This window comes from Lissotriton vulgaris, chromosome 4_1 (genome assembly GCF_964263255.1).
Source record: "Lissotriton vulgaris chromosome 4_1, aLisVul1.2, whole genome shotgun sequence".
Taxonomy (NCBI): domain Eukaryota; kingdom Metazoa; phylum Chordata; class Amphibia; order Caudata; family Salamandridae; genus Lissotriton; species Lissotriton vulgaris.
The window spans coordinates 521,448,466-521,463,855 of NC_141691.1; the positions used below are offsets into that span (position 1 = coordinate 521,448,466).

General features: G+C 47.4%; 1 protein-coding gene across 1 annotated transcript in view; it reads right to left on the reverse strand.

Annotated features, from left to right (window-relative positions):
- LOC147721184 (TRPM8 channel-associated factor homolog) overlaps positions 1 to 15,390 on the reverse strand; it is a 376,336-nt gene that overhangs the window by 192,435 nt on the left and 168,511 nt on the right. Inside the window, 1 exon segment of the mRNA XM_086964671.1 lies at positions 2,961 to 3,174. Within this exon segment, the coding sequence (XP_086820797.1) occupies positions 2,961 to 3,174 (214 nt within the window).

Here is a 15,390-nt window from a genome sequence, read left to right on the forward strand (position 1 = left end):
GTTCACTGAACCCAGGAGTGTTGTCAGAGTGCAGCTGAGACCTCAGAGAATTAATGTACGACCCAGGAAGCATTGGCCTGTGACCACTATACTGGGTGACTGGTAGTCCAGTGGCAACTGGACTTCTGCCAGCACAGAGAGGACTTCAAGGGGCATCAACACTATGACCAGGACTGCCTTACCCCCTTCATGAAGTGAGGAGTAGTCTCAGCAAGACCCCCGTCGACTGTACCGCATGCACAACATCCTTTGATCATGTTCAGCATCCTTCATTTTTGCATTAGGACCACTTTCATATGAAATCCCTTCAAAGGATAAAAATGCCTGGAACTGAATGATGACTGCTTCATGTTCTGGGGTAACTGTTTCAGAAGACCATGCCGGTTTCTCTAAATGAATTGCTGAGGGCCAGGTACCACGGGAATGGAAGAAGGCCATTGTAAATCCAATCCGGAAGAACTCTGCTCTTCCTTGGTCGGACTTATCTAACCTCCGGCCCATATCTCTTCTTCCATACCTGAGTAAGATGACTGAAAAGGACATTAACACCCACCTGTCGAGTTTCATTGAGCGGTCCGGAGGTTTAGATCGCTCCCAGTCTGGATTTAGGCCCAACTACAGGACGGAATCGGCACTCCTATCTGTGACAGATACCATCAGAATGTCACAGGATAGTGGGAGTTCTGTGATTCTAGTGCTGTTGGACCTTTCCGCTGCTTTTGACACGGTATCGCATGAAATCTTACTCAGTCGATTGCAGGAGATAGGGGTTAGGGGTCTTGCCTTGTCCTGGTTGCAGAGCTTCTTATCTGGCCGCTCGCAGAGTGTCAATCTGGGTGCCTTTCGCTCGGCTCTGATAGAGCTCACTAAGGGGGTACCACAGGGCTCATTCCTAAGTCCCACACTTTTTAATGTGTATGTGGCCCCCTTAGCAGATCTCATGAGATCATATGGATTTATTCCTGTGTCATACGCGGATGACACCCAGCTGCTTTTCCCTTTTAAAACCCTGATGGCTGCAGTTAAACACTCATTCTCGGAAGGGATGAGGGCTGTGTCCCAATGGATGGCTGCAAACTTCCTGCAATGCAATGTAGGGAAGACTGAGGCCATGCTATTTGGGGATGCGCCACTGCTGTGGTCACCGGATTGGTGGCCATCAGACCTGGGCCCCGTCCCCATTCCTAAGCAGACCGTAAAGAACTTAGGGGTTCGACTAGATCAGGGATTGTCACTGAAGGATCATGTCAACAAAACAGCTAGGTCCTGCCTTCATGCAATTGGACTCCTTAGGCGAATGTTTCCTTTACTGCCGGATACATCTAGAAAGACCCTTGTCCAGGCCCTAGTGCTTAGTCGCCTGGACTATTGTAATGGGTTATTGATATCAGCTACCGACAACTCGCTAAGTAGGCTTCAGGTGGTTCAGAACACCGCTGCAAGGTTAGTTCTCAATACCCCTCCTAGAACTCCCTCCCGCCCTCTTTTGGATAAGTTGCACTGGCTGCCGATTCGTGAACGGGTAAAATTTAAAACCTGTTGTATAATCCACAAGAGTATTTATGGCTCTTGTCCTTTGTACTTGGCTGAGAAATTTGTTCCTTACAACCCAGTACGCACCATCTGCTCCAGCAATCAATATCTACTTCAGGTGCCTTCTATAAGAAGGTCGAGACTGGGCGGAAGAGCTCTTTCATTTCTGGGTCCCACCCTTTGGAACAAACTGCCCTTTACCCTCAGACAGTGTACCAATCATTTAGCCTTTAGAAAAATGCTGAAGACCTTTCTGTTTTGAATACATCCCTTGTCTTTGATCTGGTGAGCACTATACCTTTGCCTGTTGGGTGAATAAAGCGCAGAGATACTCCTTCGGGAGTCGAGTCCAGCGCTATATAAGCCTATAAATAAATAAATAAATAAACTGTCACCCCACAGTTGGTTACCTAAAGTGGCTCCAAGTGACTGCATTACACCTAGCCCAAACTTGTTAATGAAAAGTTTTCTAAGTGTTAAATTTGTTGAATTTGCCACTGTTTGTTCACGGTTGAGTGAAATGTTTTGATTTACTATACCTTGTAAATTCTATATCTCCAAAATCCTCTGGTGGATCTTTTTTCCTGTGGTGTCTAAAATACATAAAAATACAGTCTATTCTTATCAATTTCATGATCAATTGGTGAAAATCATGGGCGCTAAATTGATTCCAACGCTAGCCTATGGTTCAGTCATTTTCAGAGGGAAGGATGCCAAATTACCAGACCTGTTACAAGGCAAGGCTTACAAATCTGTTTTTATAATTCCAAAGAACATTGTGCATGCAGAAATTCCATTGGAATGTCTTCTTCAAAGCCAAGCTCTAGTGAGACATGCTGCTGAGCGTGGTTTTCTAGCAAATATGTGCTGGCAAGAAATCAACTACTCCATGTATGCTGGTGCTGGGAGATCCTACTTATCAGTGTGCCATCACACTTTTGATTTACAGATATCTGGGCCTCCAGAAATGAATATAGTCTGACTTAAGCACTTTTTGTACCAAGGGACAAAACAACTCTTGTTTACTATTAATAAAGATGCATTATCAGCCAAGACGCACGCTTGGACAGTCATAAACTCCTACGAAAAATTAGAAATCCAGCCTTATATGTCTGCATCTATTCCATCATGTATGAGGGATGCATTTCTTGAAATAAGATTTGGCAGATACCCAACTAAGGACGACACTCCAAAATGACTGCAACAATAGGCAACTAGCAGCTGTAGACTTGCTGGGGACACCCAATACACTTTATTGCATATAGTTCAAGCTTCAAATAAGCTGTGTTACCGACATTAGCAGAGTGGTTGTTCCCACAGCACTGGACTGGACTGTTTCTTATACTCTAGAAATAACTTACATACCATGAAATTTATAGAAAGACATAATATAACTTGTACCTTCAGTCGCATTCCTTCAAACTTACCATATTTGTAGAATGGAGCCAACACAGCACCCTCAACTGTGAGGGGCACTTGTCCAAGCTTTCTTCTACTGGGTACTATGATGTATAAAAGGCCACCCCAGAGACTGGCTATCAATAGCACTTTCTTGTCTACGAAATATCTTTGGAAAACCAAAGGAGGGCGCTTAAGGGTTGAAGCAGATTTCAGGTCATCTGTGTGGCACCCAATCTGCACCTAAAAGAAATCCAACAGAGGTGTTTATTGCTAATCTACTACGAGGATGATTTGGGGGAAAAGTTTTTGAATGTGCTATCCATCAAATATCATTTATTTCAAAACATATCAATTATATCACACACATTCTGGCCCCAGACAATGCAATTGGTCTTGCATGTTTTTAGATTTAAACATATTGGTGTTGTAATGGAAATGTTTTTCACTGATGCGACGGGCAGGACGGCACATAGTGTGCCTAAGATGAGAAACACCGCCATGAGTCGGAAGACGCTGTGACCCCAGAGGTGTGGTGGGTGCAGGCATGCATTGTTGTGAGAGGGGTCCCACCTAGCCAAAATATGCTATCCTGAGAAAGTAAGTAATCTCCTTTGGCTCGGTTACTTTACCTGTGTAATGCTGAACCCGTGGTGCTTTGAGGGACAGTCTTCCTTAAGGGGGCGGAGATCAAAAGAAAGCATCTGGTCATCACTTGTGGAGCCTTGACAGCCTGGAGTGGGAGGTCACAAAATGTCCAAACCCATCACCGGAGCTCAGAACAACAGCGTGCCCTGGGCACGGCTGTAATTAAGGATGTGACACAAGAGATTTATTTGGAGCTGTGAAACGCCATCTGTTCAAGAGAAAGATTGTCCTCTTAAAGGTGCCATATTACTTCTGTCTGTTGCTTTCGCCTTGCCTACACATAGAGGATGTTTCCCCTCGGATGTCAAGATTTAGATCTTCCTGGGGTTTACACCAAGTGGGCCCTATTTAAACCTATTATACATTCACAGGGACCGCAGAGCGGAATCCACACACCACTTATTAAAGGACAGCAAGGTCAACATCCCACTGACTGAACAATGAGGTATTGCGCACGTCGCATCTTTCACACCATTTCTCCCGCCCACAACTCCACAGAACTCGTAATCACCAGGATTCACATTTATGCAGATGGCCCGAAACATTATTTTCAGTTTGGCCTTCAATGCGGTCTTTCACAAGTGGTTCAATTGTTGGCGTGGCGCACAGCAAATTGTAGTATATGGTTAAATTGTAGGTTTTTGAGAATGTTTGAGTTGACGTTTAGAAAGATTAGGTGCTCCAACAAGTGACGTGACCGTCCATGCACGTCGTCGTAAAGTACTTATTCAGTGCGTTACACAGGGCGTAAACGTATCCTTGATGATGGGCACACTTTTTGGGTTCGTCATAAATTGACAGACTCCATTAAAGTTTTTTCGAGTTGATTTATTTGTTGTTCATAAATTCATAAATTCTTTGTCTTAATTTAATCACAAGAAAATCATTTGCGGTAATTTCAACACAATGCTCCGATGCATTTCGGGCTGGAAATGCCCTTTGTCTAGGAGCTCTAAAAACACAAAAAAACACTTTTACCATCAGCAATACTGTAACAAATGTAAAGTAACTGACACATGGATACAATTGCCTCAAAGGGAACGGGTATACAACAGGATGGTATGTGAACCTTATAGACCAATGTGCATAATTGTGGTGAGAGGATGCGAGGGAGAGTGAGGGGGAAGTGTTCGGGGAACACGAGCACTTACATGTCGTGGTCGCTTGGATAGAGTAGACCCTGTAGGGAAAAAAATGGGTTGAGCGGTGGTTAGAAATCAGTGCCGATCCAACGTTGAACAAAGCCAACGTGGGTCGCGGTCGGAGCTCCGACTTACTTGGGTGTGAAATCGCGAGTCGAATCAGGGTTCCATGGCGGGAAGTCGCCGAAAGCTAGCGAAGGCTGTAGCGAAGTGAGGGACGTGTGGTGGGTGAACTACGCGGAGTTATGGTTACGGAGTGTAAACGTAAACATGGAAAAAGGACTGGGGTAAAGAGGGGAATTATGGCGGCCATCTTAGAACGGTGTAAGGGGAAGGGTAGGCAAGGTGATGCGAGTAAACATAGTGTAGAACTTTACTCTCAAGCAAAAATGACAAAAGAATACAGGGTGAAACATAAGTACCACGGGGGTACTATAAAAAGCAACTAAGTTCAGTCCGATCATTGAGACAGTGACAAGAAATTTGAGTTGAGCTACATTGTGATTGAATTCATTGAAGTGCATAGTGATGCTAGATTTCTGATTGTTAGTACGAATGTTGGATTTATGTTCGTTTAAGCGTACTTTAATTTTTCTTGTGGTTTTGCCCACGTATATCTTACCACATGGGCATTTCAGTAGGTATATCAAGTTTGTCGAATCACATGTAGCATTCACGTGTAATTTAATCTTGAATCCTTTCATGGGATGGTTAATGCTATTGCCCTTAATGATGCTATTGCAGCTATTTCAATTGTGACATGGACGTGTGCCAGTGCTGGGAGTTTGTGAAATGTATTCTCTTGACAAGATCTCTTTGAGATTTATTGACCTGGTATATGCAAAAATTGGTGGTTTTTCAAAGAGTTTTCCAAAATCCGGTTCAGACGATAATATACGCCAATGTTTAAGCATGATATTTTTGTATGTCTTACTTGAGGTTGAATATCTGGAAACTAGCACTGTTCTTTCTTCCTTAATTTTGATGGAGCCTTTGAGGGCTTCTTGGCCCGTGATTGTCGATGCTTTTGTGATCGCTTCTGTTATTTGTTCTTGTGGATACCCTCTGTTAATAAATCTCTTCGCTGTCTCATTCATTTTCATTGTGCATGCAACAGGGTTTGATACAATTCGTTTGACTCTTAGCATTTGGCTAAACGGTAGGTTACTTTTTAGTGATTGTTGATGGAAACTGGTGTAATGTACTGTGTTGTTTCTATCGGTAGTTTTTTTGAACAAATCACTTTCCAATCCATTTTTTGTGATTCTGATCAGGACGTCTAAGAAAGTGATCTCATGTTCATTGATGTCCCACGTGAGGATGATTCGATTATCTTTGGTGTTTAGATCATTTAGAGCTGATATAAGATTTTCTCGGGTACTTTTCTAGATGAAAAACAAGTCATCAATGTAGCCACCGTATAACATTAAGTTGTTTGACCAGTTGGGGTTGGCATAGATGTAAGTTTACACGGCAGAATTTGAGTCAACTTACATCTATGCCAACCCCAACTGGTCAAACAACTTAATGTTATACGTTCGCTACATTGATGACTTGTTTTTCATCTGGAAAAGTACTCGAGAAAATCTTATATCAGCTCTAAATGATCTAAACACCAAAGATAATCGAATTTTTGAGAGGTAATTTAAGTGGGCATCCGGAAACCGAGATTCGTCGACTCCGCGAGGAAGGCGCAACACTGCCTCAGCCTCATTGAACTTGTACAACTCACAAGTTCTGAACTGACAAAAAAAAGGGCACCGGCAAACCATTTGTTGCTGCCCGTTCCATTTCTTAAACCACCCGATCAGGACCGGGTTGGAATTATCACCGGTCCCCCGACCCCGCCATTGACTAATTATATCAGCCCTGAAGAGTCACAGCCATATGTTGTGATGAAACACGTGTCGGTTTGATTTGTATTTACAGTGATTCCCAAGTGGGGAATACTGTGGATGAATAAAAACCTTTGAAAGACTATACGCTTTGTCCGGTTTATCCCTACTATCGCTATTCTAAGACAAACCAGTCTACTTATATATATTGTGTGCTCTGGACGTTTTGCCTAAACTTAAAGATAAGGAGGTCCTTTGTCCTTCTTCCTTCACAGAGGTTAAGGTTTTTCCTCTGACCAAGAAGCACCTACTAAAATACTTTTCTCAAGAACCTATTGACCATTACCCTACCGTAACTAGTTGTGCGCCATTCTTCTGAACACTTAAAAAAAACGTTTCGCAGATTTCTAATTTAAGTGGGTTATCATCTGAGTCCTGCAATGCATCGTTTTAATGGACACTTATAAAAATATTTGCTCTTGGTACAGTCGGATTACCTATTCTCAAAATATATACTGCAGTGTCTTGCAAGTTAGCAATGATGAAACCCTTTTGGCTCATGATAGACTCCATAGAGCTATGATGTAGGTGTTAGAGCGGAATGCAATGGAGGCTGATGTAGAATGTTCGGTTTGCAGTTACAACGTGTGAGGAAAAACCCTAGGCAGTCAACAAAATAGACAAATAAGCAGTTACATGCAGAAGAATAAAATTGTGGAATACTAAGCTCTGTGCGTGGCATAGTAATTGGCGGGGACCCAGGCTGGGGGAAGACGCTACAAATGGCGACGAGATAGGGATTCAGTAACCCGAAGATCGACAGTGCTCTCCCCAGAGAGTTTACCATGGTCCAAGTAAACTGCTCATGCATGCCACGTGAGAAATCATCAAAGTACGGCATCAACGCTTAATACATGTGGAGTAAAATTGCATCTCCAGCCACTGTGAAGTAGTTGACGATAGCAAAAGCATTACAGAGAATCTACACGTTGCTGGCCTAGGACCTGCTAGTCGGGCCATACATAAAGGTACCACGCTGCCACTCAAGATAAAGTCATACGTTATATGGAGCGCTGCTGTTAAAGGCAGATACGTTCATATACAAAAAAAAGCGCTAAAGATTGCAGTAGTGAAATACATAAAGCGCTGGCTGATGAAACAATTGATCAGAAAGCATATTGTTGTTGCGCTTACCAGAGTCTCGACAAGTGGAGGTCTATGACCTCAGCACTGGGCGAGGAGAACCAAGAAGAAGTACACGGGTTGTGCTTACTGAGCTGTCCAATACCTTAAGTGGCTCACCACCAAAGCTGCCAGGTGGTGGCTCAGAACAACTCCAGGGGTCTCTAGAAAGTAAAGGGCTCCGGTGGAGACCATGAAGGAGGTTGCCGTACCACAGACTGTCCAGGCTAATTAGGGAGCCAATCAATTGAAGGGTCTCAGAGATGGTGCAGTTGACGCAGGTCCAAGCGGACAGGCACAAACTCTGACAGAGCTCCACTCAGAATATCAGCCACTCTCATAAACAGCTGCAATGCTGCCGCCTTTCTGAAACCACCTCCACCTTTTGATACCACCAGAAAGCAAAACATTGGTGATGGATGGATTGTGTGGCTAGAGACATTTGATGATTTTATTGATGCACTTTAAGAGACTGATGACAAAAATATTAACAGGTGGCGTGGCTTGAAGCCGGAGGGAATGGTCGCACTTTGAGGCGGCTCCTCGGCCCGTAAAGCTAACCTGCCTTCAGACCTACGCTAGTGCCGCTGCCTGGCCCAGGGTCGACTGGAAACACATCACTGCCCCTCCGGATGCTCTCGGCCGATCCCAGATGCCCGCTAGATCTCCCTAGCTGCCGCGCTTGGATTCCGGCGTTCAGACCGCATCGGCCCAAAATGGCGGCCGCAACTCGCCGGACCTCTGCATAGCACTCCGGGACCACCACACACAACGGCGGATCCTCGGTGCTTGCGTATTGCCCAGCCGAGTCTTGGGGAGGCGATTCCCCACCACTACAGCCTATCCACGCACCAGTTGCTCCCACGGGTGAAGAGCGGGACGGTGTACATTGGTCTCCCCCACCCACACGGCGCCAACATCTAGGCGAGTCCCCGGCTTTGGGCCCACCGCCGGAGACCCACACCATGCATCAGCTAAAGTTGATTTCTTCCACCCTGGAGCAGGACGACCGAGACTGGGTCCACACCTCTCGCTCTGATCCGGGGAGCTGCGACTTGGACGGGTCTGTGCACCAAAGGGGCCCGCAAAGACGCCACAACTCATTACCAAGGGCCTATTGGGGCACGCTACAGTGGACGCTCGTCCCCCTAATTCACCACACCTACTACTTGAGCGCACCCGTATTACCGGAGACGCCTGGCAGGAGCTGAGACCGGACACTGTGGTGCTCGACTCCCTCAAAGACCCTCCAATTTCCCAGGGAGACGCTTGCTGCTGGCTTGCATCCTGCTTACCGGCCCCACAGTGGGTGGTTCCTCCCGACCCCCCGCTCCTCGCCAATAACCAGCTCCGTATGTTCACCTCCACCCGGGCCCTGGAAACCACGACCCCCTCTGGAACTGAGATCGCAGGAACGTGGGGTACGCTTCCCTGTCCCCCCCGGATCGACAACGAGAAGCTCCCCTCCCCCCCCCTATCCTCCTCCAGCGATCACGCCTCATAGTCTTCCACCTTAACAACCCCCTACAAGGCCTAATCTCACGATGGCCTCCAATAAAGGAAATCGGCCTTCCAATCAAAGGCAACTCAACAAATTATCATGGGGCTCCAAGGGGGAACCTAAAGACACGACTCCAGACGCTACCCTTAAAGCAGCGACCCCCCCTCCGCAGGTGAGGCCTTCCCCCACCCTGGACGATGTCATGGAAGCAATTGCGGGGGTCCGCTCCTCACTGGAAACCTGCATTGATTCAGTAAACATAGAAGTGACATTGTTACGTGCAGACGTTCGAAAAAAGGACTCTAAAGTGAAAGACATTGAAATCAAAATCCAGGCACTTGTCGATGATACCTCCACACTGCAACAGCAGGTAACCCAACTGCAGAAACAACAACACCAGATGGAGGTCCTCCTTGACGACTATGAAGGACGCGCTCTGCGCAACAACCTCTGCATCCTGGGTGTTCCTGAGCGCCTTGAGGAGCTGGCTACTGACCTCTTCGTGGAGAAATTGGTCCTGCAACACCTTCAACCAAAGCCCCTCTCCAACTATTTTTCCATAGAAAGGGCCCACAGAGTCCCGGGGGTTAGACCGAAGCCGGGCGCTCCCCCCCGCCCCATCGTGGCCCGTGTGTTCAACTTCCGTGACCGTGATGTCATCCTCCAAACGGCATGAGCGGGACTGCCTTTACGAATAGACAATGCACAGATCACGATCTTCCGGGACTTCACCATGAAAGTACAGGCCCGTCAACGCAGCTTCCTGGAAGTGAAGAAGGCACTCCATGCACAGTCCATCAAGTACTCTATGCTATTCCCTGCGAAACTCCGCATTGAGTCAGATGGCAAGACCTGGTTTTTTGAATCTCCTGCTGAAGTTTGGGACTGGCTTGAGGGATGGCGCCAGTCGACTTCCACCCAAAATCGGCACAAGAAATCCGCAGATCGCTCTGACGAAGTGGTGCCACCGGAAAGTCAGGACCTGTTCACGGACAACGCGCAGGAAGAGTAATGACCCAAGAGTCCAAGATGGTTCGAACAGTTAGACCACTTTTTCTTGAGCCGGCTGGCTCTACATAATTTGTGACGCTGCTCCTACCCGCCATGAGACTACACGCTGACCTCCTCAAAGTGGGTATTCACCCCTTCATCGGCCCGTCATGATTCTCTTGCTCCTGGGGTTCTCCGAGTCCTTCATGCCGGCCTTCAGCTGCTACATCCTGTTTCCCAAGCGGTGACCTCATCGCCGTTTCGACCTTCAGACTGTATTCCTGGATCGAAGCTACATACCGGACCCTGTTGTTCAGAGACCCATTTGGTTGGGAAACAGTCCACCTCGTACTTGAATCACGCCTTGACTCCTATGTATCCTTTGCTGATTTTCTCTTCCAATATGGGTTGCTTCGCCTGTTGTTTTCGAATGGCCTATAAACGATACTGTTCTAACTGACTACTCTCAGGTAGGGCACTTACTCTCCTAGTACCCTATAGGGGGAACGTTGCTTGGCCCCGGAAGCCATTTCTCAAATATTACGGGATGATACACGATATGCTCAAGGAAGATGTGAAGGGTTAAAGATTCTGACTATCCTTCCTATGTTAATTGTTGAATACTATATGGGTACACTAAGCTGTGCTTTATGACGATGTCCCCCGCTTGGGTCGATCTCCATGAGACCCTGGGCACAGGACTGACCTGAGCTTACGTGTTATTAATGACTTCTACTATGTGAATGCTACTGCTGATTTCAGTTGTTTCTAATTGCACTAGACAATATCATCCTGTTAATAGCTGACAAGGGCACCTTCGGCTCTCCACGCACCTCATCAATGTTCGGGTGGGCGACAGGCACTCTGCCTATTTGGGGAGTGGATAGTTTCAAGTCCGCGGGCAGGGACGTAAGGAGGGGGGTTGACGGGGGGGAAACAGTAAGGGGGGGCGGGTTTGGGAGGGTTGGGAAATGTTGGGAAGTTGATGAAGGAACTGATATGGTTTCTGTTTTTGTTTTTGCTCACTCGTTGCAGAGAATTCTTGATCATGGAGCATGTCACACATCAGGCCACGACCCCACTCGCTACCTATTGCGACTTCTTAATTACAAGCCCGGCTACACATCGCCATATGCCATCACGATATACTTACAGCCCAAAATTTGGTTATGCAGGGCCTCGCGAATGCTCCACAGTAGCCCCCTCCCTTAGAATCATTTCCTACAAGCTGCACTCATTGCACCACATACCATTGATCCATGCACAATCTCAATTCTTTAGGCCACCATGACACCCCCCTCGACAACGCCCCTTGCCATCATAACATGGAACTTTAACGGCCTTGGCAACAAGAAAAAAAGAGGGGTGGTCATGCAGTATCTCAAACGCCATTCTCCAGACCTGGTTCTCCTCCAAGAAACGCACCTAATGGGCAATGCGTGCCAAGCACTTCACCGGGGTGGATATAAATTACTTGTGCACGCAGGTTTCACCTCTGGGTCCAGGGGCACCGGTATCCTGGTGCGAAGGAATGTGGCCCTGACGTGTACAAAAACATGGGCCGACCCCCTGGGTCGCTTCGCTGTAGTGGAAGCCACCTGGGAAGGCAAACCACTAAATGTCATTTCAGTCTACATCCCTCCAGCTCTAGGCACAGCCGCACTACAGATCCTACAGCGACTAAAGCTCGATCTCCCACAGTGACCCCTGCTTATCGGCGGCGATTTTAATATGACAATGAATGATGCCAGAGATCGGCACCCCCAACGTCCTTCACACAAGTCGAGCTCAGACCTATTTGACTTCACACAAACAATGGGGCTCGAAGACCTGTGGCGCCTGTCCCACCCGACTACCTCATACTATACACACTACTCCAACGCTCATAACAGCAGCTCTCGCATAGACTACTTATTCTCTCCCACTGCTGATTTGGAGTTCTTTCGCCATCCGGAGGGGCTCCCTAGAGGGATCTCCGACCACTCCCCATTTACTGTGCAGTTCACGCACCACCGTCAAAAGACACGCGGCCCCATAATTATCACGCCCTGGCTCTTAAAAATCCCTGACATAAAAGATTGCTTGCTCGAACACACCGAATACTACTTTGCCGAAAACGTGGGCTCCGTGGCTTCGGCCATAACAATATGGGAGGCATACAAGGCAGTGATCAAGGGTAAAGCGCTATCCCTCAAAACTGGCTACATCCACAAGCAAAATGAACACCTGCTACAAGTAGAAACAGACCTTATCAACCTGGAATCCCTACACAACACAAACCCCACAGACGACACAACGGCCCGCCTTCGCGCGAAACAATTAGAGTATAAAGCACTAGCTCTCGAAAAGGCGCAAGCCAAGCTCTTGAAAACCTGTCATCGTGCCTACGAGCTGGGGGACAGAGCAGGCAAAATGCTTGCGTTGCTCGAAAAACGTGAACAAGGTTCCCGTTGGATCCCAGAATTGACCCTGCCCGATCAGTCTACTGTCACAGACCCGGGCGATATAGCGGAGGCCTTTGCCACCCACCTAGAAGGGGTTTACACCGCCAGAGCCCACTACAACGCGGAAGAATCTAAACTGCTCCTAGCCGAAATGAGGCTTCCTACTCTTTCCGAGCCCGACGTACAGGAGTTGGAGGCTGACCTCACGACGGAGGAAGTTGGAAATGCCTTGTTTGCCATTCAATCAGGCAAAGCTATGGGCCCCAACGGCGTCCCAATTGAGTTCCTGAAGGGCATGGCGGGTGAGGTCCTCCCACACCTTAAAGCAATGTTCGAAGAGAGTCGTGATGTCGGATGCCTGCCGCTAGATCAACGGTTGGCAATGGCATCGATAGTGATCATTCGTAAGCCCAATAAACCGGCTGCTGACTGCAGCTCCTACCGACCTATCTCTCTTATCAACACTGAAGTAAAGGTCCTTGCTAAGCTCCTTGACACCAGACTCATGACAGTTCTCCCCGCCTTGATACACGAAGATCAGTCGGGCTTTTTACCGGGCAGCAACACTGCGCTCAACCTCCGCAGAGTCCACAATGTCATGAGCAGGATACCACATCTTCGAGAAGATGCAGCTATCCTTTCCCTTGATGCAACACTTGCCTTCGATTCTGTCGAATGGTCTTACCTCTTTGAGGTGCTCCTCCGCTATGGCTTTGGTCCCAAATTTATACAGTGGATCCGACTACTCTACACTGATCTCTCGGGACAGGTTTATGTCAACGGACATACGTCCAGGCGCTTTCCCTTGCACAGAGGTACAATACAGGGATGCCCTCTGTCCCCTCTGTTGTTTACACTTACCCTTGAACCCCTAGCCCATTGGATTAGAACCGACAATTCCATCCGAGGCCTCAGATGGAATGCTGACACGGTCGACAAGATTTCGCTATACGCAGATGACATCCTCGTATATATTTCCTCCCCCAAGTCCTCCCTTAACATCCTGCTACATGTGGTCACCAACTTTGGCAAATACTCGGGCTTCTCTATTAATTGGTCTAAATCGGTGCTCTATGTTCTACGTGGTCCACCCCCACCCCTCCCGTGAGGCTACTCAATTGAAATCGCCCGAGACGGATTTAAATATTTGGGAATTTTTGTCACCCCGGATCCCCAATTATTCCATGATTGTAACCTTAAAGGCCCACTCCAGAGACTCCATACCGACATCTCACATTGGAGAACGCTCCCCCTCTCTCTCCCAGGTAGAGCTGCCCTATTTAGGATGCTTGCACTCACTCGATTCCTGTATGCCCTACAAAATTGCCCATTCCCCATAGCTGACTCCTATTTCAACTTAATAGAAGGAGACCTCCGCCTTCTTCTATGGGATGGCGGTTCTCCCCGCATTGCTCTCATCTTACTCACGCAAGGGTGATACAATGGAGGTATTGCCCTTCCCAATGTCCGCCTCTATTATTGGGCCACTCAGTTGGTCGCCACCAACTCATGGATTTACTGTTCGCCCACAAACCCTGCTTTTCACTTAGAGAAATACCAGACAGGCCGTGGTGGCTACCTCGAGGCTCTTTTACGGCAAACATGCCCGAACCCGATATATAGGCCCAATGTCCCACACAATATCAATTTGGCACTGTGCAAACAAACGACTCGGATGGACCAACACCCTCACACTATCCACCCCACTTTGGACCTCATACAAACTAGGTACCCTTTGTCATTATCGAGGCTTTGATAAATGGGACACACTTGGCATATCCACCATTAGCGACATGCTTCACAAGGGCAAATTGCTGACATTCAAAGAGCTGCAGAACACATACGACCTGGCACATTCCGAGACTTTCCGATACCTCCAAATTAAAAACGCCATACTCAACAGCGTCCCGGACCTCTCTTCTCTCCCACAATCCTCGCCCCTTGAAGACAGACTCTTATCAGAACCCCTTCAGGCCAAAGCGATATCCTGCACTTACCGTAAATTATGCAACAATATGCCAAACACTTTTCACCTTCTGCGAGATAAATGGCAGATCGACATCGGAGTCCTAGATGAAGTTGAGTGGCAGTCGGCATTGATGTCCTCGCGCGAATCAGCCATCAATCATAGATTCAGATTAATACAGCTAAAAATATTGCACAGAACATACATGTCCGGTCCTCTTCTAGTCAAAATAGGCCAACGCTCATCTGATCTCTGCCTCCTTAATTGTGGTCTAACTGGTACCTTCCATCACATTCTGTGGGAATGCCCAGCGGTCCAAGACCTCTGGAACTGCGCCATTCAGAAAATGATCGATGCATTAGGGAAACCGGTCCCTCTGACCCCCAAATGTGCTTTCCTCAATGTATGGGACCCCATGGATTTAACTGCAATAGAACAACGATGGACGGCTCTAAGCTTCCTCTTATTGAAGCGTGAGATAGCCATGCAGTGGGGCTCACCACACAAACCGCTCCTGATTAGATGGGTGGCCGCTATGGACGTGGCATGCTGTCTGAAAAAACGGTTTACAAGATCAGGGGATGCCCTGGAGTTTGGGATAAGAAATGGGGTCGATGGAATGCCTATAGAGGCGAATTGTGTACTTCCCCCTCAGCAGACATGGAAATGACCAGGCCTACCATCCCTCTGTAATTGTGGTTACTGCTGTACTATACGTGCTCTGTGATGAGATTGTAACTGTGATTGTTTT